The 24,498-nt window shown below is 42.7% G+C and overlaps 2 protein-coding genes across 6 annotated transcripts in view; one reads left to right on the top strand and one right to left on the bottom strand.

Annotated features, from left to right (window-relative positions):
* The window catches only part of slc47a1 (solute carrier family 47 member 1), a 21,714-nt gene extending 10,173 nt beyond the window's left edge, over window positions 1-11,541 (bottom strand). The window contains exons 1-4 of the mRNA XM_004549997.6: window positions 11,246-11,541; window positions 10,789-10,890; window positions 591-659; window positions 325-473 (exon numbers count right to left, since the gene is read on the bottom strand). Coding sequence (XP_004550054.2) covers window positions 325-473; window positions 591-659; window positions 10,789-10,890; window positions 11,246-11,458 — 533 coding nt within the window. The 5' untranslated portion in view covers window positions 11,459-11,541. The remainder of the gene's footprint in view (window positions 1-324; window positions 474-590; window positions 660-10,788; window positions 10,891-11,245) is intronic.
* tmigd1 (transmembrane and immunoglobulin domain containing 1) lies at window positions 4,693-24,498 on the top strand. 5 transcript variants are annotated; one of them, XM_076889169.1, is made up of 6 exons: window positions 4,693-4,716; window positions 14,446-14,530; window positions 14,660-14,938; window positions 21,401-21,688; window positions 21,821-21,924; window positions 22,009-24,498. In XM_076889169.1, exons 2-6 carry the CDS (start codon window positions 14,467-14,469, stop codon window positions 22,018-22,020), a joined length of 747 nt encoding a protein of 248 aa, XP_076745284.1. In that variant the 5' UTR covers window positions 4,693-4,716; window positions 14,446-14,466; the 3' UTR covers window positions 22,021-24,498. The 5 variants fall into 5 exon arrangements, with proteins under 5 accessions (XP_076745284.1, XP_004550051.1, XP_004550053.1 ...); XM_004549994.3 differs by lacking the exon at window positions 4,693-4,716 and adding an exon at window positions 13,615-13,700; XM_004549996.5 differs by lacking the exon at window positions 4,693-4,716 and adding an exon at window positions 14,058-14,099.

The following is a 24,498-nucleotide window of genomic DNA, read 5'->3' as shown; positions in this document are numbered from 1 at the left end:
GTGAAGCAAACATAAAGACAATCATTCAAGTTTGCAAAAAGTGCATCTGTAAATTCATTCATTGTGGGAAAGTGCATCAGCACTGTCTTCACATTACATCAGTTTTCAATCGTAGTCCCTTGAAATCAAATTTAATTTAATCTCATACAAATTTACTCAGAAACTCTGAAAACACATATAAAGCTGAAGTTTTCTAAGCACAGAATAGTATTAGTACTGCTGATAAAAATGCCAACAACAGAACTAAAAATATAGATTTGTATTCCTTTTTTTCCAGTTATATATTCAAAGATGCTACATCAGCTTTAAAAACCATGATTTTACCTCGCCACCTCTTCCTCTTGGTGCATGAGGATCAGTAGGCTGTAAGAGTTCATGATAATAGCCCAACATGGCAGGCAAAACGCCAGCAGGATCAGTGAACTCCTTTGAAGAATCACTCCAACACGTTTCATGTTTTTACTGCCAAAAGTCTGCAAAACACAAACAATGCTAATGGGAACTGGATTTGACTCCATAGTGAAATTATAACCTTCCCGTGGATAAAACCGCTGCAACAATAATACACACGCACAGTGTGGTTTGCTCACCTGAGAGATGAGTGTATCACAAGCAAAGGCAAGGCCATGGCCTGTTGCAACTGTGGTCGAATTAACGGTCTGAGAGGTGAAGAATAAAAAAAGCCACACTTTAGTAAACAGTTCATACATTCATTATGTCCAAAACTTGAAGTTGTATTATAAATAAATTTAAGATCATGGGTTGCTGTCACCTTCAAATTATTCTTAAATTAAAAATGTATTACACTTCAACCTTTGACAATCAAAATACGTATCAAGTCAAAGAGAGGCAGTTTTGCACACCAAGATGAAAGTTGGGTTAATGTTGCATCAAACTGAAATGTGTCATGTACTCCATTCCTTTGTATATTTTATGCCACAAAGCAGCATAAAATATAAAATGAGACCAGATCTTGAGATGGAGTCACACCATCCATTCTGGCAACACCCGTCTTCAAACACAGACTTCACTTTGAGCTTACTTACATTATACAGTAGTCTTAAATGATTGTGAAGCTACTGAGTGGACAAATTGGTCCACAGACAGAAAACACCTGGAAAGGTACTGAAAAGCACCCAAGAGCTGTTCCCACTATTTTAAAATGGTGACACATACGAACACAGAAAGAGAGAGAGACAGACTCACAATATAAAAACAATAGGGGCGAATCGTGGCTCAAAGAGTTGGCAGTTCGTCTTGTAACCGGAAGGTTGCCGGTTCGAGCCCCGGCTCGGACAGTCTCGGTCGTTGTGTCTTTGGGCAAGACACTTCACCTGCCGCCTACTGGTGATGGCCACAGGGCCCGGTGGTGCAATATGGCAGCCTCGCCTCTGTCAGTTTGCCCCAGGGCAGCTGTGGCTACAACTGTAGCTTGCCTCCACCAGTGTGTGAGAGTGAATGAGTAGTGAAATTGTAAAGCGCTTTGAGGGCCCCGAAAAGCGCTATATAAATGCAATCCATTATTATTATTATTATTATAAACATCCATCACTGAGGTTAGTGCAACTTGATTTGCTCCTCACAAAGATGTAGGGTGATTCAGCAAACACAGAGCACTGGACCGTTTTCGGAGTATATGCTCAGAGCTTAAAAACTTTCTTACTGATCAAATGAAAAAGCAAAAATGTTTGTAGATTTTCTGCCATACATAGAGAAAATAAGAGCTGTTTTCATCTCTGATACATTGCACTTCAATGATCCTAATTTCAAGTTACAGGCCAGAAACAACAGTGAGCAACCTCGTGTCAGTGGAGTGATTTTCAGATGAAAACAAAGGTCGTTAAAGCGTTGATAGATAAAGTTCTGTTTACTTCCAAATTGTTTTAAATGAATCAGACGAGGTGTACTAAAATCGTGCTAAAAAAAATTGTCCCTGGAGAATGAAATTTCTTTGAATTTGTTCAGCAATCCAAACATAAAAGATCATGCAGAGTAATAAATAAATAAATAAATAATAAATAAATAAATTTTTATTTATATAGCACCTTTCAAGACAGAATCACAAAGTGCTGCACATAAGATTACAAGTCATAAAAGATTTAAAAAGAGAAAATAAAACAGGCAAAAAATTAACCAAAAGCAGTTTTAAAAAGGTAAGTTTTGAGTTGTTTTTTAAAAACAGCTACTGAGTCCACAGTTCTTAATGCTTGGGGGAGAAAGTTCCACAGTCTAGGGGCCACAGTGGCAAAAGCTCTGTCACCCTTAGTCCTCCTCTTAGTATTTTTTATAGCAAGTAAGCCCTGATCAGATGACCTCAAAGACCTGCTAGGGACATAGGGCTGTAACAGATCAAAGATGTAGGCAGGAGCCAGTCCGTGCACAGCTCTGTAGGTCAAGACCAGGATCTTAAAATCGACTCTAAATTTAACAGGAAGTCAGTACTTAGTTATCAAAAATGAAAGGGATACCAACAGAAAAGAAAAGACAAAGAAGATGCTACGATTTTCATAGGGAGTGGCCAGGACAAGATTAGAAATTAATCTATCAGAGGGAGAGCTGAGACTGAGTAGTTTAGAGACATAGTTAAAAAATTGAAAATTGACTCTACTGGACAAAGCATGAGGAAAAGAGAAATATCACAAATAGGATTCATGGATGCAATGAAGGAGGCCATGCAGAGGGTTGGTGTGCAGAAGAGGATGCTAGTGACCAGGTAATATAGTGGCAGATGATATGCTCAGACAACCCCTAAAAGGAGCAGATCCTAGTAACTACAGCCTCTGGTTGCATTTCAGTTAAACAATAATAATAATAATAATAATAATAATAATAATCTTGATTTTTTTTTTAAACAATAAAATATAGTTTGATTTTTTCTTACTGGAAAGGAAAGGAAACCTAATCTCCCATTAACAGAAAACACAATATATTAATTCTTACTGAGTTTTGCAGTCCCCTTGCTAATTGTTCCTTTGACATTTTGAGTTGATTTTGCTGGCGGCAAGGGACAAAAATCAATTCACACAGTGCACTGTACTAGTGCTTAGCTGATCTCCTCTGATCTGTCTGATAGTCAGTGAAATGATCCTTTTGGGTGTTTCTTAACAGCTCTAAGGCTTACAACCTAGTAAGCAAGCAGCAATAGATCATTCAACCAGTTTTTTTTGTTGTTGTTGTTTTTGTTTGCTTGTTTACTTTTTAGGCTTAATGTTAACGAACAAAAAAGAAAAGAAAAGAAAAGATTAAACTGCTTTATAACCAATCAAGCCCCACTGCAGTAAGGCTATGGAGCTAGCCTAACCTAACCTCACGCCAGTAGCGGGAAGTTAGCAGGTTAGCAGAGGGGATAGAGTTTGTATAAAATTTAAGTTTTAAAATATTGCTTTTGAACTGAAACTCAACCAAAACCAAATCCTGAGACTGGACCGCACTCACAGGCAAAGGTAAAGGAGAAGCTCTGTCATTTTTAGATGGAAACTTTCAAGCACTAAGCTAAACCGGACTTGCCTCTTGTTGTACCGGTCAGGCAGCTACCTGGATGCTTGCACACCCAGTCTGGAGTCTGGAAGTCATTTATAAACAGGAGCTCCGACTGAAATGTTGCAGGATCAAGGATGGATCAAGTTGCAATCAGCAAGGTACAGTATAATCGAGTGAAGGAGAGGGATAGCAGGCCAGAAGCAGGCATGCCGTGCAGGAGGTGGACTACTATGCAGGTAGTGTAAACTTTTACCAAGTTAAAAATAATGCTAACAGAACACTTAGCATTAACGACTACATTCCTGGCATATTGAGAAATGTGTAGGGTCATTTCAGAGCTGTTAAAGTGGCTAACACCATATCAAAGATATGATGGAGCAACTACAGTTCATTCACTTTTAAACACTAAACCACAAGTCTCAAACATAATTACATCCAATCCGGCCCACTGGACAGCTAGAGGTTATAGATTTTGTACTTTTAACTATCTTTACATAATATTTAAAAATTTCTTACTGAGAAAGACCTCCTCTACTGCCATTCATGCTACACCAAAGTAATTCAGTAGAAGATAAGCAAATAAATGACAGAAAAGATTCTGTTTTTTAAGAGTATACTGTAGTTTTTACAGTGGTTCTACATTTAAATATTTTCTATGAAATTTCTGTTTTATAATTATAGGACAGCCTGGGCAATAAGCTGCCTGAACTTTCTCTGTAACTTTACACATTTGTTTTTTTCCATTTCAATCCAAAAATTTGTGCTTTCATTTACTACACCAGCATTTCTCTGTTATGTAGGAAAACTGACACATACTGTTGAAATTGCACTTCTTTTTCTTACATTAGGATATCTCAGGGATTAAATGTATAGTTAAATGTCTTTACACTGAAAGAAAGTGCAGCGTCACTGGTTTGACCTACTTAAAATCAAAGTGTGGTGTATTTGGCCTATGATGTAAAATGAGTTTGACATCCCTGAGAATACAAGGAAGTATTCATTAATTCATCGAAGCAAGTTCAACAAGCTTTAGCATTTGAGCTGAAAGGACAGCACTATCACTGAGGTGGATGATTGAGTTTTGCTTCTGCTTTGGACCAGATAACAACTTGTTCCTGCACGAAAAGCTAGAAAGGAAACACCTGTCTCCTGTCCACTTGATAAAGGCATCCTCTGTTACACGAGAGCTGGAGCTACAATGAAGGATAAGGCAAAGTCCTTCTTCTGCAAGGACAGGTGAGTAAGTAGATATTTTTCTTGGCTGGTTACTCTTTGCCCATCTCCTTGCCGCTTCAGCACCTCGGACAGTGACATGACCTACTGGGGTTTTGTTTTTGTAGCGCAGTTAGTCGACTTTAAAACACTTTTTTAATAAGATCAATCTAATATTTTACAGTATCACTTTTATGTGCATTCTTAAAATTCATAAACGCATGAGATTTTGTTTTTGATAATAACTAGATTTGGTATGCTATTGTGCTTGTTTCCTTAACAACGTTGTTTTTCAGTTAGAGTACAGGCGACAGCCCCTCCTAAGAGAATGTACATGATTCATTAGTTGATATTAACCAGTGCTTAGTAGAAGTTTGAATTTTCTAAATATTTCATTCAGTTGTGTTTTAACCCTTGTATGGTGTTCTGGTCTGTGAGACCCATTTTCAGTTTTTTTCAAAAGAAAAATTAAACAATTAATTATTTTTTCAACCTGAAATTCATTGGCTTTGGCTTATTTTCTGTGAAGAACATAAATCCAAACTAATTTTCAATGACCTCATACTGTACCTCCCCCCACGCATTTACATTACATACAAGGTGTTTGGGTCCACTGGACCCAGGTCTAATAAAAGTGTTGAAAGTGTAGGTCCTGTGTTCCCACACGCTGTCTTCCTCCTTTCTGGTGCTGCTGATAGTGTTTTCTTCCCCTCCTGCTCTCGCACAAAGTTGCAACATAGTTGAATTTTCAACAATCAACACCGTCTGCTCTGACATTCCCGCACATTTTACCCTCTTTCTTGAGGGATCCAAATTTTATTTTCTCATACCCTGTCCCACCTGCAAATTAGGGGCATAATACTATAAATAAGATTTTGCCAGTGTGGTTCTTTATCCCAACTGATCAAGATGGCAAAAGATTATCTGCTGCGAGGGCCATCCAATTGATTTTGGAAGAGAGAGGGGCTTCGGATGATGATGTTGACAAAGAGGTTTCAGAATATTTCACATTTCTGAAAATTCAGAGTCTGACAGTGACTTTGAAGAAGAGGATGAGGTTGAGCACCATTTAGTAACAAAACGAAGACGAGTACCCCATCTGCAGCCAGCTCCAGGACCAGAACAAGCCCACCAGACAGCAAGTGAAGAAACATGGATGTCAATAACTGGTGAAATTGAATGGTCTTCTTGCCCAAGAAATGAGCCACCCTGCAGAGCTGTTACTGGGATAAGCCAGGGCCAACACGGCTGACAGTTACTCATGTGCAGGACATCAAGTCTTCATTTGAGCTTTTCATCCCAGATTCCATCCAGAAAATTATTCTGGATTGCAGTAATCTAGAAGGAAGGTGTTTTTTTGGAGAGAGGTGGAAGGAGATGGACCAAATTCATCTAAGAACCCCAAAGGCCTACTTTGGGGTTCTTATCCTTGCAGGAGTTTTCAGGTCCAAAGGGGAATCGACAGAATCCCTGTGGGATGCAGAAACCAGCAAGAACCTTTCCGTGCATCAATGTCTCTGGAAAACTTCCACAAAATCTCCAGGATTATCCGTTTTGATAACCGAGATGACAGACCAGCTCGACGGCAAAGAGACAAGCTAGCTGCCATCAGGACAGTGTGGGATAAGTGTGTGCACCACCTCCCCCTGTTTTACAAACCTGGGCCTAATGTCACCATTGATGAGCAGCTGATCCCATTTAGTTGTGGAACATATTGCTTCACGTGTAAATGTGTTGTGTCTTTCCACTCACTCCACTTGATTATAACTGATTTATTTTTTTTATAACATTTTATAAAAAAAAAAAACTAAAAAAAAACGAGGAGCACATTAATTCATAAATGTGATCTAACAAAGGTAAAGGGAAAAAATTAACCATGTTTGCTGTTCACATGTCTTGTAATTGGGATGAAGTAAACATCTGTTCAGTAATTTAACATAAAATTGTTTGATAGTGTTAATTTGGAAAGCCAAAACTCTAGTGGGTCCACCAGACCCATGAACACTGGCTGAGTAACAAAAATATGAACACCACACAAGGGTTAAATGTGCAACAAGCCACATTCAGAAACTCAATATCCAACTAGTGCCTCGCCATCTCAAACTGAAAAGGTTTCAATTACAGTCAGAAAGGTTGTGCACACGACAGCCAAAACAACCCAACATCAACTTTTAGCCCAGGGTAGTGCTCTAAATTACAAAATGGTTAACATGTTAAAGTGAACCCCGTCTCTGGGCTGGGGCCCTGGCTGGGCCTTGGGGGCTTGGGTCCTGGTTGGTGTGTTGCCGGGGTTGTGGGCGGGTGGGTGTATGGGGGCCCAGCCCTGGCGCAGGGTGCCGCCAGTGCATCAAGCCATCTGGGGGGCTCTTCAACTGGTGGGGGAGGCTGTTACATCTTGCAGGAGGTCTCCTCTCTTCAGGAACTCACTCTGCAGGAGGGGGAGATATAGGAGAGGTGAGGAAGCTCTCAGCCTGGGCGTCTATTGTCTTGTGTAGTCTGGAAGATGAGTGGATGACGGGGTGGGTGCAGTTTTCTCTGTGGTGGGGTCGGGTGGGCTGTCCCGGGCTCTGTGGGGCCAGGCGGTGCTGCTGAACTGGGCCCCGGTCCGGATGGGCCTGGGCCCCCTTTCCCTGGCAGGTTGCAGACAATGGGGGTGCCTACTGGGGTCAGCGGGGGAGCTGGCCCCAGGGAGGGGTCACTTACCCCTCCCTTCCTTCCCTCCCCATCTCCAGCTGCCTCCCTCTTCCCGCTCCACCACAATCACCCACACATGCAGGGCCTTGGGGTAAAGGTGTGTCACCAGGGTGCAGGGGAGGCACCCCCCCCCCCCCCCCCCCCCATCTGTCCCCTTCTGGCTGCCTGTGCCTCAGTTTTATCCAACAACTTAGACATTCACATTACTCACACTCTCATTACACATACATATAGGATCTTAGGGGTGGGCACGCTACACGGACTCCAAATTACCATCAGGGTGTACACCTCACCCCTGGCGTCGTTGCACACCTCTCAATTTTAAATACATGTAGACATTGAGGGCTATCAGGAGGGGCTATGCGCTTACCTGCTGCTCTCTAGCAGGTAGCTCCATGTCCTCCTGCGTTTTAAATGCACCTTAGAACACACATGCATCAACACTACATATGAGCGGGTGGAGGGAGGTTTGGAGTCTTCACACACCCCCGTTCTCTGCAGCCTGCTGGAGCGGGGGGGCTAGGAGGAGGAGCTGGTCATCCAATTGGGGTCTGGAATGTGGGGCCTCCCTGCTGCTGCCGAGTCGGGGCAGTCTGCTTCTCTCCACCCCAGGGAAAAGGGTAACACTACCTGGGTCTGGGTGCAGTTTCCCCCTCCAGGGGCAAGGGTACCTAGACCTGGGGTATAGAGTACGCTTGGGGAGTGTGATCGTGTGTACAGCGTCTCTTTATGTCTGTCTCCACGTTGGGTGAGTGTTGAGTAATTGCATATGAGAGCATGAGGGTGGGAATGGATGTTTGTATCTGTGTGTGCCTGTATGTCTGTGTCTATATGTCAGGTTGGGTATCAGATGAAACCTCTCTGGGGACATCTCAGGACCTCCAAGGTATGGAGGCCTATCTCCCCCCACCCCTTCCCCTGCCAGTGGCGGACTCCCTCAGACATCGGTGCATTGGTGGTTGTTTGTGTCCAAGGATGGGCGTCCAGGTACACACTGGCTCACTCCGGGTGGCTGCTTGTCGGGGCCTGGAGCCTGGGGCTCGCTCGGCCACTTCCGGGGTGGGGTGCCCTCAGCCTCTCAGCCTGGGGCTCGGTCACTCTGGCACAGCTGGCTGCCGACAGAGCTCACGGGCATGTCACTGCAACCCCCCCCTGGCTTCTGCTCCGCGGCTGCTGAGTGAGCCCTCATCTGGGGCTCTCCTCAGCTCTTTCTGGGATAGTGGCGCAGCTGCCCCTCTGTTGGTCTTCCTTGGTCTCTTGTGTTCTGAGGGCCTCTGGATGTCTGGAGTTTTGATCTCCTCCATACCTGCTTCATGCCCTGGAGGACGGGGCTGTGGCTCCCCACACCCTCTAACACAGCGGTCCCCAACCTTTTTTGCGCCACGGACCGGTTTATGACCAACAATATTTTCAGGTGTCGCAGATAAATACAACAAAACAAAACTAGTACCGGTACTGAAAAAAAGAAGATTTATTCATAACACACGTGAAAAGACCCAGGAAAACCAAGTAAACGATAAAAACGATAACAAAATAACGCTGAAAACCGATAAAAACCCTGAAAACCATACATTTCACACCTGAGCCTCAACTCTCGCGGCCCGAGGCCCGGGGGTTGGGGACCGCTGCTCTAACAGATCATTACATGTAGGAACCTTTTAAATACAAGTGCGCTCATGCTCACAGGTGTACACACAGGTGCTCACCCACACAAACTACACCCTTTTTGGCTCCTACCTCTAAGCACACTGTGCGCTGTCGATCTTACGTGCTACACAGTAGTGTTTAATATTTAGTATTTACTGTTATATTCCCATAGATCATCGTGATGTTGTTTATTGTGTTGCTCTTTTTTTTTCTTCTGCTTGTTTTCTCTTTTTTCTTTCTCAACAGGTGATCCAGGTGATTGATATATGTATTTTTTGTCTGCTTATTTTGTTGGTTTTTGTTTTTTGCACTTTATCCCCGTCCCTCTTCTCCACTGTTTTTCTTTCCCTCTTTCTTTCTCCCCTTTCTTTTCCCCAGTCAAGTCTGTCCCGTATTTAGCAAGTGAAAATAAAATAAAATAAATAATAAAAGGTGAATCAAATAGACCATTACGGCAAGGCTGGGATGGTCTATTTGGTAAAGTAAATCCATTGGGCATCTTTCTTCACCTTTAGACAATAATTCTGATGGCAAAAGAGCCAAACAGGACAGGCAAAAAAAAAAAAAAGTGAACCCCAAAAAGCTTAAAGTGAAGTGTTTGCCCTCTAAGTGCAGTCAGAACTGTAAGTAGGCTGTTCATTAACATTATGAATAAGTACAATTAAAGCCTATCACAAATTAAAGTTTTGCCTTAAGGAACCATTCATCAACCCTTCATGCCTTGTGTACGTAGGAACAGGCTAGAAATGTTGCTTAACAGGCTAAACCCAGTAACTCAGTATTTTTTACCCCTCAGCTGTAAAAGGCTGATGAGATATTTTTATCCACTCGCTGGGCAGGTGGGAAGGCAGCGTCAACACCCAAGTTTGTAAATACAATAACTCGAGAATGAGGTGACCAGGAGTTTCAAATTCATATCTTAGACGTATCTACGAAAAATCTTGGATGATTTTGAATCCTGGTGACCTCGACCTCAAGGTTATAGGTCCTTTCCTAGGATTTTCAGATTTATACCATTTAGACCACTTGTCACATCTACTAGGAGGCTGAGGGGTAGCCTTGGCAACCGCCAGTTTGTTTGTTTTTTGTTGTTTGTTTTTAAATTAATTTGCAGTGTCCCTTCCCTCTGAGGTGACAACTGGACCCAACTCATACCTGTAACAGGACCTCACGGCGTAACAGAGCCACTGGATCCCTTCACTGCATGCATCAGTGGTTCTGATTTTCCTTTTCTTTTCTCACTTCTCATATAACTAACTATAGAAACCACTATAGTAATAAGAGTTATTAGCTATGTTGCTGCTCTTTGTTTCACCACGTGGATTTGTCTCTTCTGTTGCACTCGATGAACAAAATAGTAGTTGAATTTCTGCTTTGCAAATAAGTTATAATAAAGTTCCTGTATAGTTGTTCTGAAAAGATGCATAAGCTACAAAGTTTTGTTTTTGTTTTTTTTTACCATATTGTTTTTAAATTTGGTTAATTTTGGTGAATTGAATTGCTTATGGAGCCATCCATAGTGGCTACTCATCCACAGAGGTTGCTGCTTGGCTATGTCACTCAGCTGAGATGTAGACCTGCACTGTATTTTACACATACCAGTACATTCAGGCAAACCTGCATCACCTCCAGTATGCAAAAAGACAAACAATTTAGAGAGAAAGTGGTCTTATTGCGCTACCATAACAACCCACAAGAAGCAGACAAAGCAGTGGTGCTAAAATAAACTGTTCTGAAAAGGAGTACAGTACGTACCGCTGAGGCCAGTGCATATCCAGCCAGTGCTGCATTGCTAATGTGACCACAGAATATGGTGATAACAAATGACAGGAGGAAGTTCAGAATCCGCGACAGCAGCTGTAGAAACAAGCAGGACTTTAATAATTTGCTGATACGGTGAAAGCACAGTGATTTATTGCCATTAACTGTGTCCAGGGGACTTGTCAGTACTTGGCAAAGCAGTGTTGTGAAATCACAAGGCACAGACTTGTCTGCATTAATATTCAGTCAGTATAGACAACATTTTTTCTTAGGCATGCAGTATATTCAGTTTTATTTGAGAAATAGTGACTAGTTTCACTACATTATGTAAACCTGCACTAAAAACAGTAATTCTGCACTGCAGGAGTGTGCTGACTGTGCGTATTATAATCATGGGATCCCCCAACTAAAAAGGAAAAGAAGAAAAAGAAGACCACTTTCTGCTACTTACCAGTGGGCCTGTGAGTCGTAACACTTGGTAGAGTTCTTCTCTGTAAGCCTGCGGCAACAAGCGTTTCATGCAACTACACTCAAAGAGTTTGGATCTCACCCATGATGCACCCTCGTCTTCCACAGCCCCTGCCGTCTTAGCAACAGAAACCTCAGCAACGGGCCCTGCACCGGGCAAGGGGTGTGCTGGTTCCGGTGAATCCAGCTTCTCCATTCAAACCCAGAAAGAGAATACAGACGGGAGAGAGGAGAGAGAAAAGTTAGAAAGCACTGGTGGGAGGGAGCGAGAGTGGCAGGGAGGGAGTGGGGTAAGAGAGTGCAAGGGTAAGAGGGGCAATTGGCCTATCTGGGTTTAGAAGTGCGACACATGCACTTCTTAGAAGTTATTGATTAAATTATGTGGTTTTGGGATGTGGTGGTGGAAACAACAGATTAAACAAAATAGAGAAAATAAACATGGGAGGTGACGGCTGGAGAGGTTTTGGAAAAGAACAGAAGACCTTTCTGATACAAGGATCAAAACAGGGCTGACAAACGTGTCTTGAAGTTGGGGGAGGGAATGCAACGTGTTTGAGTATTTGCTCTGTGTGCAGTGTACGACTGCGTGCTTTGTGAATATGTTACATGGCATATTTTGTCGTGTGGGTTTACTTGCGCGTTTGAGTGGTCTTGCAGGGCTCAGTGGTAATCTGATGAGGAATGCCTTGTTTTTCAGTGTATACAAGGAATTTTGATGGCATCTGATCTGCAGGCTTTGAGTAATTGGTGCAGGGCAGTCACGCTGTTTGTGTTTGTGTGTGCTGGTATTAGCCATTGATTGTAGCTCCCTCTGAATGGACTTTGACTAATGATTTTTGGAGTTGTCCTTCCTCGTGTCACATAAATCAACAAAGTCACATGAGCACAAAAACCCGACCGCTCTACAACTCAAACATTTACTCACAAGCATTTACAGATAACTTGACTTTATAGTCTTTATAGTCGACTGACTATTGAGAATAGACCACCTCTCACAACACATGGGGACCTGTAAATCCTATAAACTTACATTTATATGTTAATGAATTGCCTGACGACTGATGGTGATTTAATCACTGAAACTCCAAAAAGGCACAGTGTGGAAATGAACACCTAATACATATCATGTCCACTTGATCAAACTGATTTTAACCTGGCCATGGGCTCAGTCAGAAGTTAAAGAATTAGTTTACACAGTAGAGCTGAAAAGTGTGTGTGTGTGTGTGTGTGTGTGTGTGTGTGTGTGTGTGTGTGTGTGTGTGTGTGTGTGTGCCTGCACATGGATAGAAAGAGTTTCCTGTCCATAGTGTGCGATCCAGTCAATTGTGCAACAGCATCATAAAGAGTGTCTTTTTACACCTCTGTTTGTGTTGCAATTGCAGCTAACCTTTGATCTTTGTGTGATCACATAAGGCTTTCTTAAAGAGCGAGCGCAGAAATCTGTCATAGATTAAAAAGTACAGCATTGGCAGTGGTGAAATAGAGCAAAGTTTAGCCAAGCATATTTCACAAGCTATCAGTAAGGGTAGTAACATTATTTGCATTCCTCACAAATGCTCATTAAATTAGCACATTTTTGTTGTTGTCGGTCCAGCAGTTGGTTCAGAAATGCTGATTTAAAAAAAAAAAAACTTAGGGCAACCCTGAATTATTAGCATGTTACAGAGCAGTAAACCCATGTCTTTGAAATTTCTGTTACAGTTCAAATTTCACGTCACGTCTCATTAACATTTGTTAGGTTTTTAGAAAAAAAAAAATTCTTACATGTTTTTATATACTCACAAACTTCCATTGCACTGATCTGCGTTTACCGTCACTCATCTGACATTAACAGGAAAGGCAGGAAAATTGACAAGGAAGTAAATCCACAAACACTATAGTTACATTTATCCCTTTTCCCACAGCAAAATAACAATGCCTTCCGCTCCTTTTCAAGGACACACACAAATTTAATGTATAAGTAATTTATATATTTTGTATTATTTTATAGTATTAGAAATAATTAATGGGCTTCCATTGTAACTTGCTTCATAAATAAATGTGTAGAAGTACACTGATTTTAAAGAATTTTAATTTAATTTTGAATCCCTCCAACCATTGATTTTAAGGGTTTGTGATAAAATAAAAATTTAACTATTAAAAAGGGTGTTTTTTAACTTGGCACACACACCCAGTTTACTTTTAGTGCCATTGTAATGGCTACAGCCAATAAAGGTTTTCCTTGTGTTAAAAGTGTCCACAATAAAAGATGGAAAAAAGTCATGGGTGGGAGGATTTAAAGGGTGTTGACATGAAGGCAAATACTATTATAAGAAAGGCATTTTGAACGAGACGGTAGTTATAAAAAGGGACCTGCGAAGTACGGACTAGGAGCTGATCCAGGTTAAAACAGTCATTCATACCCTCATGTAACACAGACAAGATACGAGCTTCATCAGGTAAATTTGTCTAACTCATCTCAGAATGCGAAACATTTATATATATATATATATAGTATAATTCCTAAAATCTTTCTTATAGTTTTAAATCCGGAGAGGTTTTTTTAGGATTTTTAATGCTGTCCTTAATATCTAACAAATGCTGAAAAAAAAGTATTTTTAAACAAATGTGTTTCCTTTCTGAGTCATAAAGTTATGGTTGCCAGAGTTGGAAATAGTCTGATTTAAACTTAAATCAGAAAAATCCCTTTTTTTTTCTGTAGACGGATTTTGAGATATTTTGATGCTAGCTGATTTTTAAACCAGGTTTGTAAATGTACAGCCAGTCAACAGTTTAACACAGCAGCTCATCTGCTTAAAACCTGTGTAACACAGACATTTTCAGGTCATTCAGATCAGGTAGTTATTTTTTTTTAAGGTTACAGAAGGATAAATAAGTTGAATGTTTTTTGATGGCTTTCTCTTTTTTTAGAAGTGCAGAGGAGAAAATGTTTGCACTTTTGTCTGGAATGTAAATTTAATCTGAGGCTAAAATTCCGAGAGACTAATGTTTAACGTATTTTTGGTTTGTTGTTTGTCCTGTTAAGTAAATGGTTAGAGGTCTTACTAGCTCTCGATGAAGAACACAACAGAATGCGGTGTCTGGTGGTATGCCACATCTGAAAAAACTTGTAATGCTTTAGCTTAAAATTGTAAATGAATTGCATACCAGTGCTTTTTCTAATGATCTCTTCCTTTCCTCCAGGTTCATTGAAGGCAAAGCAAAATGAAGTTTATCCTCAGAGCCGCAGTTTTCCATTTCCTCGTCCTCTATGCAGTGCACGTTTTAGGTAAGTTTGTTGTTTTAGAAAGACCTGGTCACAGGGAATGTATCTCAATCAGTTTTCTTGTCACTATTTATATTGTCAAGATTTACTCCCCCGATCTTACTCAACTTCCTTTTCTTCCCCATCCTAAAGGCATTAATATCCAGTCTAAACCTGCATTCAACGATGAGGGTGTTATACAGGTAAAGCTCAATGACCCTGTATCGCTGGTTTGTACGCTTGGTGTTACTAAAGCTGAAGAAGAGCTGGTCTGGCTGAGGAATGATGCAGCAGTTCTTCTGAAGGAAGGGAACAACAAGAATCGCAGCAGTCTGTGTGTCACACCAACCTATGAAGATAATGGTGCCAAGTTCACTTGCCACCAAAAAGGCAATTCCACAGATCAAGTCTCTGTCACCCTGAATGTCACATGTAAGTCCCCTTAAAGAATTCTAATCTGTAATTTTTTTTTATACAGATCAGAATTCTTAAAAAATTACAGGCAGACGTTGTTTTATTACAAGAGATCCACATGCCTGTCACAGGTTTGAATAAACTTAAAACACCTGAGTTTCCTAATGTGTTCTCAGCCTGTTATAATTCTAGACAAAGAGGAGTAGCAATTCTAATACATAAAAATATTAATTTCACAGTACTCGATACAGTTATAGATCCAGAGGGCAGATTCCTAATCGTCAAACTATCTATACTTAACCAAAAGCTATGTATTGTAAGTATATATGGTCCAAATGTTGATGACCCCTCATTCTTCCATGGTTTTTTTAGTACACTCTCCGAACACCTAGACTGCACAATTGTTCTTGGGGGAGACCTCAACCTGGGACTAAATGAAGAAATGTATAGGCTCAATACAGCAGGAACTCAGCGTAATTGGCAGTCCACAAATATAATCAAACAGTATATGAGCGACTTTGGTCTTTGCGATGCATGGCGCTCCCTTCACCCCAACAGTAAGGAATATTCTTTCTTCTCACATGTCCATCACTCCTACTCTCGTCTGGATTGTTTTCTGGTCAGCAGCTCACTGCTAAGTAACATTTCAGACACTGAGATTCATCCTATAGCTGTCAGTGATCATGCTCCTGTATCTTTAACACTAATACAGAAGAATAATACTACACCAAGTAAAAACTGGAGATTTAATACATCACTGCCCAAAGACGAAGAGTTTATCAAATACTTTAAAAAAGAATGGACTCTATACTTAGGCTTTAATGACATTCCAGGAACATCAGCATCTGTCCTCTGGGAAGCAGGGAAAGCCGTGATGAGAAGTAAAATAATCTCTTTCTCATCACATAAGAAGAAAGAAGAAAACAAAAATATTCAGGAACTAGAAAAAAACATCAAATTCTTAGAAAAAGCCTATGTGTCACAACAAGATCAAGAAATATTAAACAAAATATGCAAGACAAAACTAGAATTAAATGAAATTATTAATAAAAAGAATACATTCTCAGTACAAAGACTTCGCCTGCAAAATTATGAACACGGTAAATTATGAATACGCCTTCCAACAACTGCTCACACTGCACAGCAAACACACCGGACAATTACATCCACGCTCTTTGGTTCTGTCCACCAGTTCAGAAGTTTTGGCGTGAGATATGTGAAGACTTATCAAAGTGTCTGAAATGTAACATTCCAGCCTCCCCTTTAGTATGCTTGCTGGGCAACTTGGATGAGGTCACTGCAGAAATAAACACAGCCCACGTTGTTTTTACGGCCCTATGCATTACCAAGAAAATGGTCCTCATTAACTGGAAAAATAAAAATAATCTTAATTCTAACCAATATAAAAACCATCTAATAGATCACATTAATCTTGATACAGCCTCTGCCATCACATTTGATCAATCCCTTTGGGCTCATTTGATCGACTTAATCACCTAGTTGGGGTGGGGGGTCATGGTTTGGTCCTGCCTTCACTATTGTGGTTGATATGGTGGTAGGGACGGCCTTACGGCGTCTGGGGAGTCCCTAGGGACGTTTTCCCTGGAGGGCCTAACCCGGGGGATGTGGCCATGACCTGGGTAGGGGCCCTGATGGCTCTTAGATGGTGTTTTCCTTGTGGCTGCGTACAGCGGAGATGGGGGAGGGTCTGTGCTGGCGGACGTTGGTTACTGGCCTGGTAGCCTGGCTGCCCCTGGGTAGGTCCGGGACGGGCGCGGAGGCTTGGGGGTCTGGGGGTGCTCCGCCCCCGGTCTGGGGTGCTGGCTGGGCCTTGGGGGCTTGAGTCCTGGCTGTTGTGTTGCCGGAGCTGTGGGCGGGTGGGTGCAGGGGGGCTCAGCCCCAGTGCAGGGGACCTCTGGTGCATCGGCCCAACTAGGGGGCTCTCTAACTGGTGGGGAGGTTGTTATATCTTTGCAGGTGGTCTCCTCTCTACAGGAGCTCACTGCACCCCACCTCACTGCAGGTGGGGGAGAGATATAGGAGAGGTAGAGAATGAACTCAGCCTGGGTGTCTATTGTCTTGGGGCTGGGCGGTGCTGCTGCTGCGGGCCCCAGTCCGGATGGGCCTGGGCCCCCTTGCCCTGGTGGGTTCCAGAGTGTGGGGGTGCCTACTGGGGTCAGCAGGGGAGCTGGCCCCAGGGAGGGGCCGCTTGCCCCTCCCTTTCTTCCCTCCCCATCCTCAGCTGCCTCCCTATTCCCGCTCTACCACACCCACCCACACACGTAGGGCTTGGGGTGCAGGTATGTCACCAGGGTGCAGGGGAGGCATTCCCCCTCTGTCCCCTTCTGGCCGCCTGTGCCTCAATTTTATTCTGCAACCTAGACATCCACATTACTCACACTCTCACATAACACATACATATAGGGCCTTGGGGGTGGGCACGTTTTACTGCATCCAGAGGATGGTCGGTGTACTCCAACCCACCTCTGGCGCTGGTGCCCTACCCTCAATTTTAAATGCATATAGACACTAAAGGTTTTCGGGAGGAGCCGTGCTGCTCTCTGATGTTTTAAATGCACTTTAGAACAGCACACAGCAACACTACATATGAGCGGGCGTAGGGAGGTTTGGGGTCTTCACTCAGCCCGGTTCTGTTAGCCGTCAGGGCTGGGGGGCTGGGAGGAGGTGCTGGCCATCAGATTGGGGTCCGGGATGCGGGGCCTCCCGGCTACTGCAGATAAGGAGGTGGTCCACTTGCCTCCACCCCAGAGAGAAGGGTAACATCTCCTGGGTCTAGGTGCGGCTTGCCCCTCTGGGGGCGGGGGTACCTGGACCTGGGATATAGAGTATGTTTGGGGAGTGTGACTATCTGTGCAGTGTCTATTTGTGTCTGTCTACACGTGGGTGAGTGCCGAGTATTTGGTTGTGTATATGGGGCTGGGAATGCACGTTTGTGTCCGCGTGCGCCTGTTCGTCTGTGTCTATATGTCAGGTTGGGTCTTAGACTCAACCTCTCTGGGTACATCTCAGGCCCTCCTAAGTACGGAGGCCTATCTCCCCTCACCACACTCCCTGCCGGTGGCTGATGGCCTCAGACGTTGGTGTGTTGGTGGTTCTTGTCAACTGGGGCTGGGCTGAGCCCCTTCCGGGGGGTGGGGTGCCCTCAGGCCTCTGGCCTCTGGGCCTGAAGCTCGGTCCTCTTTGGCACAGCTGGCTGCCGGCAGAGCCCGCGGGCACGCCACTGCAACCCCCTCTGGCCTCTGCTCCGTAGCTGCTGGGTGACCTCTCGTTTGGGGCTCTACTCAGCTCTTCCCAGGACGGTGGCACGGTTCCCCCCCTTTTGGTGGTCCTCCTCGGGTCCTTGTACTCTGGGGCCTCTGGATATCTGGGGCCTGGATCTCCTCCATACCTGCTTCATACCCTGGGGGACGGGGCTATGGCTCCCCACACTCCCTAGCAGATCGTTACATGGAGAAACCTTTGTAATACAAGCATGCTGATCCACACAGGTGTGCACACAGGTGTACACACGGGTGTTCACAGACGCGGACTACACCCTTCTTGGCTGCTGCCTCAAAGCACATTGTGCGCTGCCTTTCTTGCGTGCTGCACAATAGCGTTTAATATTCAGTATCTACTGTTATCTACTGCTAGCTAGTTTATTGTGATGGTGATGTTGCTCTTTTTTTTGTTTGCTTTCTCTTCTGTTTTTTTTTCTCCATACAGGTGATCCAGGTGTTTTGTTTGTTTTTCTTTCTTTCTTCCCCCCCTTCTCACCCTCTCTTCTCCCCTCTTTTTTTGTTTTTCTCCCTCTCTTTCTTTCATTCTTTCTCCCTGTCCTATCCCCCAGTCATGTCTGTCCTGTTTGTAGCATCCGAAAATAAAATAAATTCATAATTATAATAAAGGTCAATCAAATGGACCAATATGGCAAGGTCATGATGATCCACTTGGCAAAATAAATCCGCTTGGCATCTTTCTTGGCATTAAGACAACAATTCTGATGGCTAAAGATCCAAACGGGACACACAAAAAAAAAAAAAGAATTCTGATCTGATCTGTTTATTGTATTTATATATTAATACTCCCAGCCAATACTGAATCACTATTAGATGAATTTGAAATTATTTAGCCAAGTTAGGAATCAGAAACAATATAACTGCATAATGACCAAAACTATCACACTGACTGACTGAGTTCAGTTTTATGATCTTTAAATAGTGGGGCAACGGATCACTGTATGTGTATGGTGTGCGTGGTCAGTCTGTCAAGCCATAGTTATGGCCAGCGCTAGCAGTCCAAGTGGAGGAGCAGAGGAGTTTCCAGCATTTAAGCAGCCCTTTGCTGCCCAGTCCGACCGGGCTAAAACTATTATAAGGCCGTATTCCGTTGTGCAAAAAAGGGGGTTTAAACTATGATGAACATGCTTGAGCCACGCTATGATATCCCGTTGCGCGTCCACTTCAGTGACAAGATCGTTCCAAGCATGTATGAGCAGGAAAAGTCTAAAGTTATGCCTGAACTGTTCCAGGCATCTTCTGTTGCCCTAACTACAAATGGGTGGACCTCCAGGGCAACGGAAAGCTTCGTGACCGTGACTGCTCATTATATCACAGTGGAGTGGTAAATACAAAGCCCTGTACTGCCCTATATTGCACCTTAATTTGTTTTTATATAATTGCGTGGAATGAGTCTTGAGTTGAATGTTTTTTAATAGCCAAAAAATACTTAAATAAGTAAATGGCGAGTTAAAGTTTTGTCTTTTTGTCTTTTTTTGCTGATCCGAAAATTTATCCGATCCATGACTTAAAACTGTGATCCGATCCGAACCGTGAGATTTTGGATCCGTTGCACCACTATCTTTAATATGTATCAGTATTCAAGGTTGGATTGTCATCATACTCTGGAGCATAAACAGGTTGTCATCAGGACACTACAACACAGAGCGAACGACATCCTCGCAAACATGCCGGGTAGGGCAGCAGAAGAACATCATATCAAAATGGCCCTGGGTAGATGTGACATTCCCAGTTGGACATTTGACCAGCCAGGAAGCCACCTAAAGAATACTTGAGGAGAGAATTACAACCCATGCCTAAACGAAAACCTTTTGGTGATCCTGAGACACATTTTCTCTAAACAATGCGTCTCTGTGGCTTTCAAACCAAAAAACATGCTACGTCAGAAAATTGCTCCACCCCAAGGATCTAGTCTATGTGTTTAAGTACAAGGAGCATTTTTGTAAAATTATACATCAGTGAAATCAAACAACCTCTAAGCTGATGACACAACACAGAAAAGCTACCTCATCAGGCCAGGACTCTGCAGTCTGTTTAGACCTACAGGCCAGCAGCCACCCTGTCAGTGATGCTGATGTGCACATCCTGGACACGGAGGGGTTATATTCTATAAAACAGAATATAGAAGAAAATATGCTGCCATAGGCTGTAATTTATCTGTGTGTAAACAAGCAAATAAGACAGAACACAAAGCACATTGAAAGATGGAAGTATTCAGGAAATGCATTTTTATGTGGATTTGTTTTGAAAGAAAGAAAGCAAAGGTAGGACAAAATTCATCATGTTTTTCAAGTGGGATGCATAATTTTGGTCTTGTTTTGCTGCTGGTTCAGAGAACTTTGGTTGGAGCGTGATGAAACATGCAGTTTTGCTACATGTCTACTTGCTCTTTAATTATATGTTGTTTTAGCTGTGTTTGGTGATCGTAGAAAATGTTTTTGAGCCTTGAGCTCACAAAACATTTTGATTTTTCTGTGGATGCCACAGATGTTTATATTTTAAAAAACAAATGTGGCGGCACATCTCGTGAAACCTGATGTTTTCCATCTTGCCCCCAGTACTGGGGTCATTAGCATTTAACAGGTTTTAAACTAAAGGACCAACCAAAGTAGGGTTCGTTACCTGTTAGTTCATATATTTTTCACTGATCTCAGGGAAAAAGTACAGCACCACAATATGTAGATCTTTAACATATTATACTAGTAGTCCTCGTGCCCACTCGGAGTGGAGTGACTAGTCTCGACCATGGAGAACACCAAACTACGCATGGACCATTCAAGTGGACTTGCAGGAAGCGTGACTGGAAGGAACTGACCACGATCCCATCTTTATTCTAGCCCTGATTTGTCCACGATTATCAGTGATCATGAGTACAACATTTGGGTTTTTATAATAAACTGACATCTGGGTTTTTGAAAAGATTTGAACTAGTTGTTCTGTGGTCACATTCCTGCATGACAACAGCACTTTAACAGGGAATTTCCATTTTAAGAGGAGGGAGGGATGGAATCATACAAACACACCCAACATACCTGTGCAAATTTTAATGGCAGGCTGGTCATGGAATATTTCGGTTTGAATCAGTGTAGCTGCTAGGTTGGTTACGTTGATGTGCATCTATCTGGAAAAAATTACTTCAATAATCTCACAAGCATTAATATTTGCACTGATCATTTTTCAGTCGCCCCAAATATCTCTGAAACAGTGGAAGTTACAGTTGAAGAAGAGGATGACCTTGTCTTGGAGTGTGACACAAGGGCCAATCCACTTGTCTCCTCTGTGACATGGTCACTAAATGGAAGCCTGGTGGATCTACTAGCAGATGGCCTCTCTGTGATCAATAATGGCTTAACAAGTCAGCTGACATCCAGCAAAGTGAAGAAAACCTTGCATGGAGGCATGTACACATGCACAGTGGACTCTCCTATGTATGGAAGTAGCAGCAGGCATTTCCAAGTCACAATAACAGGTGAGCTCACTAGATCAGCACTCTGCAATGCTACCCAAGCCACATCTCCACATTAAGTTGTTAAGTGGATTATAAAAATCAGTGCATGATATTATGGCTTGGTTATTAATGTTTTAATCTTCATTTTTACAGACAAAACCCTGAAGTTCCCACTGGGGCCCATGATAGCTGGGCTGGTGGTTGTGGGCCTCACTGCTCTTCTTGCTGTTGTTTCAAGGTGGAGGAAAATCGTAAAGGTAACGCACAGAATACACGTGTGGAGTACAGAGACTGACTGATTACAACCCAGACCTTCTAATATTTTAAATCTCTTTTAACAGTGCTGCAAGTAAGTTGTGCTCAAAATAACCAGTCTTCTCTACATCACCAAACGAGACAAGCCATGAAGATAACGCCACTACTCTGTGTGTAAAAGACTCTGATTATCCATTATTGTGTCCTTCTATTTAATTTTGTGATGTGATGAGAGATACATCTATTCTACATTTAAGTTTTCTTCCCAATGTATAAACAATGAATATATATACATATATACTATATGGACAAAAGTGCAGGGCTACATATACATTACACCTACAGGAGCTGCACAGCCATGGAAACTCACGTTATGTAGCTCCCAGCTTGTGCTGATGTTAATGCCAGAGGACATTTGGACCTCTGCAGTTACTGAGCGAGCAGAGCACTGCCGACTTTCATGCACTACACTGTAACTTCATATGATCTGCTACATTGTGTGGCTCCTGAACACTTCCACTGTACAATAATACTACAGCTGACTGTGTACTATCTAGATGGAGAACAACTTCAGGAAGTGACTTCCTGTAATAGAAATATCCTATCAAACTCACATTCAGCTCTTTAGCACAACATGTTCATTCCCAAATATTTGTAATGGGAGACAGCATGGCTAGGTGCTTGATGTTATACACCTGTGACAGCAGGGCTGAAAACACCTGAATTTAAAGATTAATAGGTGTGGCCTAAAGCTTTTGTCCATATAGTGTATTTCTGTTATGTAAACAGCTAGCTAGTTTAGCTTAGAGTGAAACTTCAGTGAAACACTTAGGTAGTGTTAGTCTAACTGTAATCAACTCATAAAACTCACAGTATGTTAGTTTTTCTATGTGTTATACAATCAGGGTATAACTTATCAGTTAAATGTCCTGTTACCTTTGGTTAAAACCAGACTAGTGTGTTTCCCATGTTTCCTGTCTTACACTGTGCTAACTGTCTGGTAATGGTAGCTGCATATGTTCAGAAACATTAATAACAATAATGATGCAGCTAGTAAAGCTCATCTTTCCAATGTAATCAATGCAATATAAACTGTCTTTGTGTGTAAGATCATTTTTATTGGTTATTATAAAATATAGATACAGTGGGGCAAAAAAGTATTTAGTCAGCCACCGATTGTGCAAGTTCCCCCACTTAAAATGATGACAGAGGTCAGTAATTTGCACCAGAGGTACACTTCAACTGTGAGAGACAGAATGTGAAAAAAAAATCCATGAATTCACATGGTAGGATTTGTAAAGAATTTATTCGTAAATTAGGGTGGAAAATAACTATTTGGTCAATAACAACAATACAACTCAATACTTTGTAACATAACCTTTGTTGGCAATAACAGAGGTCAAACGTTTACTATAGGTCTTTACCAGGTTTGCACACACAGTAGCTGGTATTTTGGCCCATTCCTCCATGCAGATCTTCTCGAGAGCAGTGATGTTTTGGGGCTGTCGCCGAGCAACACAGACTTTCAACTCCCGCCACAGATTTTCTATGGGGTTGAGGTCTGGAGACTGGCTAGGCCACTCCAGGACTTTCAAATGCTTCTTACGGAGCCACTCCTTTGTTGCCCGGGCGGTGTGTTTTGGATCATTGTCATGTTGGAAGACCCAGCCTCGTTTCATCTTCAAAGTTCTCACTGATGGAAGGAGGTTTTGGCTCAAAATCTCACGATACATGGCCCCATTCATTCTGTCCTTAACACGGATCAGTCGTCCTGTCCCCCTGGCAGAAAAACAGCCCCATAGCATGATGTTTCCACCCCCATGCTTCACAGTAGGTATGGTGTCCTTGGGATGCAACTCAGTATTTTTCTTCTTCCAAACACGACGAGTTGAGTTTATACCAAAAAGTTCTACTTTGGTTTCATCTGACCACATGACATTCTCCCAATCCTCTGCTGTATCATCCATGTGCTCTCTGGCAAACTTCAGACGGGCCTGGACATGCACTGGCTTCAGCAGCGGAACACGTCTGGCACTGCGGGATTTGATTCCCTGCCGTTGTAGTGTGTTACTGATGGTGACTTTTGTTACTTTGGTCCCAGCTCTCTGCAGGTCATTCACCAGGTCCCCCCGTGTGGTTCTGGGATCTTTGCTCACCGTTCTCATGATCATTTTGACCCCACGGGATGAGATCTTGCGTGGAGCCCCAGATCGAGGGAGATTATCAGTGGTCTTGTATGTCTTCCATTTTCTGATGATTGCTCCCACAGTTGATTTTTTCACACCAAGCTGCTTGCCTATTGTAGATTCACTCTTCCCAGTCTGGTGCAGGTCTACAATACTTTTCCTGGTGTCCTTCGAAAGCTCTTTGGTCTTGGCCATGGCGGAGTTTGGAGTCTGACTGTTTGAGGCTGTGGACAGGTGTCTTTTATACAGATGATGAGTTCAAACAGGTGCCATTCATACAGGTAACGAGTGGGGGACAGAAAAGCTTCTTACAGAAGACGTTACAGGTCTGTGAGAGCCAGAGATTTTCCATGTTTGAGGTGACCAAATAGTTATTTTCCACCCTAATTT

The sequence above is a fragment of the Maylandia zebra genome, linkage group LG10, assembly GCF_041146795.1.
Source record: "Maylandia zebra isolate NMK-2024a linkage group LG10, Mzebra_GT3a, whole genome shotgun sequence".
NCBI lineage: Eukaryota > Metazoa > Chordata > Actinopteri > Cichliformes > Cichlidae > Maylandia > Maylandia zebra.
The sequence above is the reverse complement of the archived record's forward strand: the minus strand, read 5'-3'. Positions and strand labels throughout refer to the sequence as shown.

Bases quoted from the DNA above. Each gene is read 5' to 3' on its own strand.
- tmigd1 (XM_076889169.1), top strand. From the start codon at position 14,467: ATGAAGTTTATCCTCAGAGCCGCAGTTTTCCATTTCCTCGTCCTCTAT. The intron at 14,939-21,400 runs GTAAGTCCCCTT...ATCATTTTTCAG, and splicing joins TGTCACCCTGAATGTCACAT to TCGCCCCAAATATCTCTGAA. The intron at 21,689-21,820 runs GTGAGCTCACTA...TCATTTTTACAG, and splicing joins TTTCCAAGTCACAATAACAG to ACAAAACCCTGAAGTTCCCA.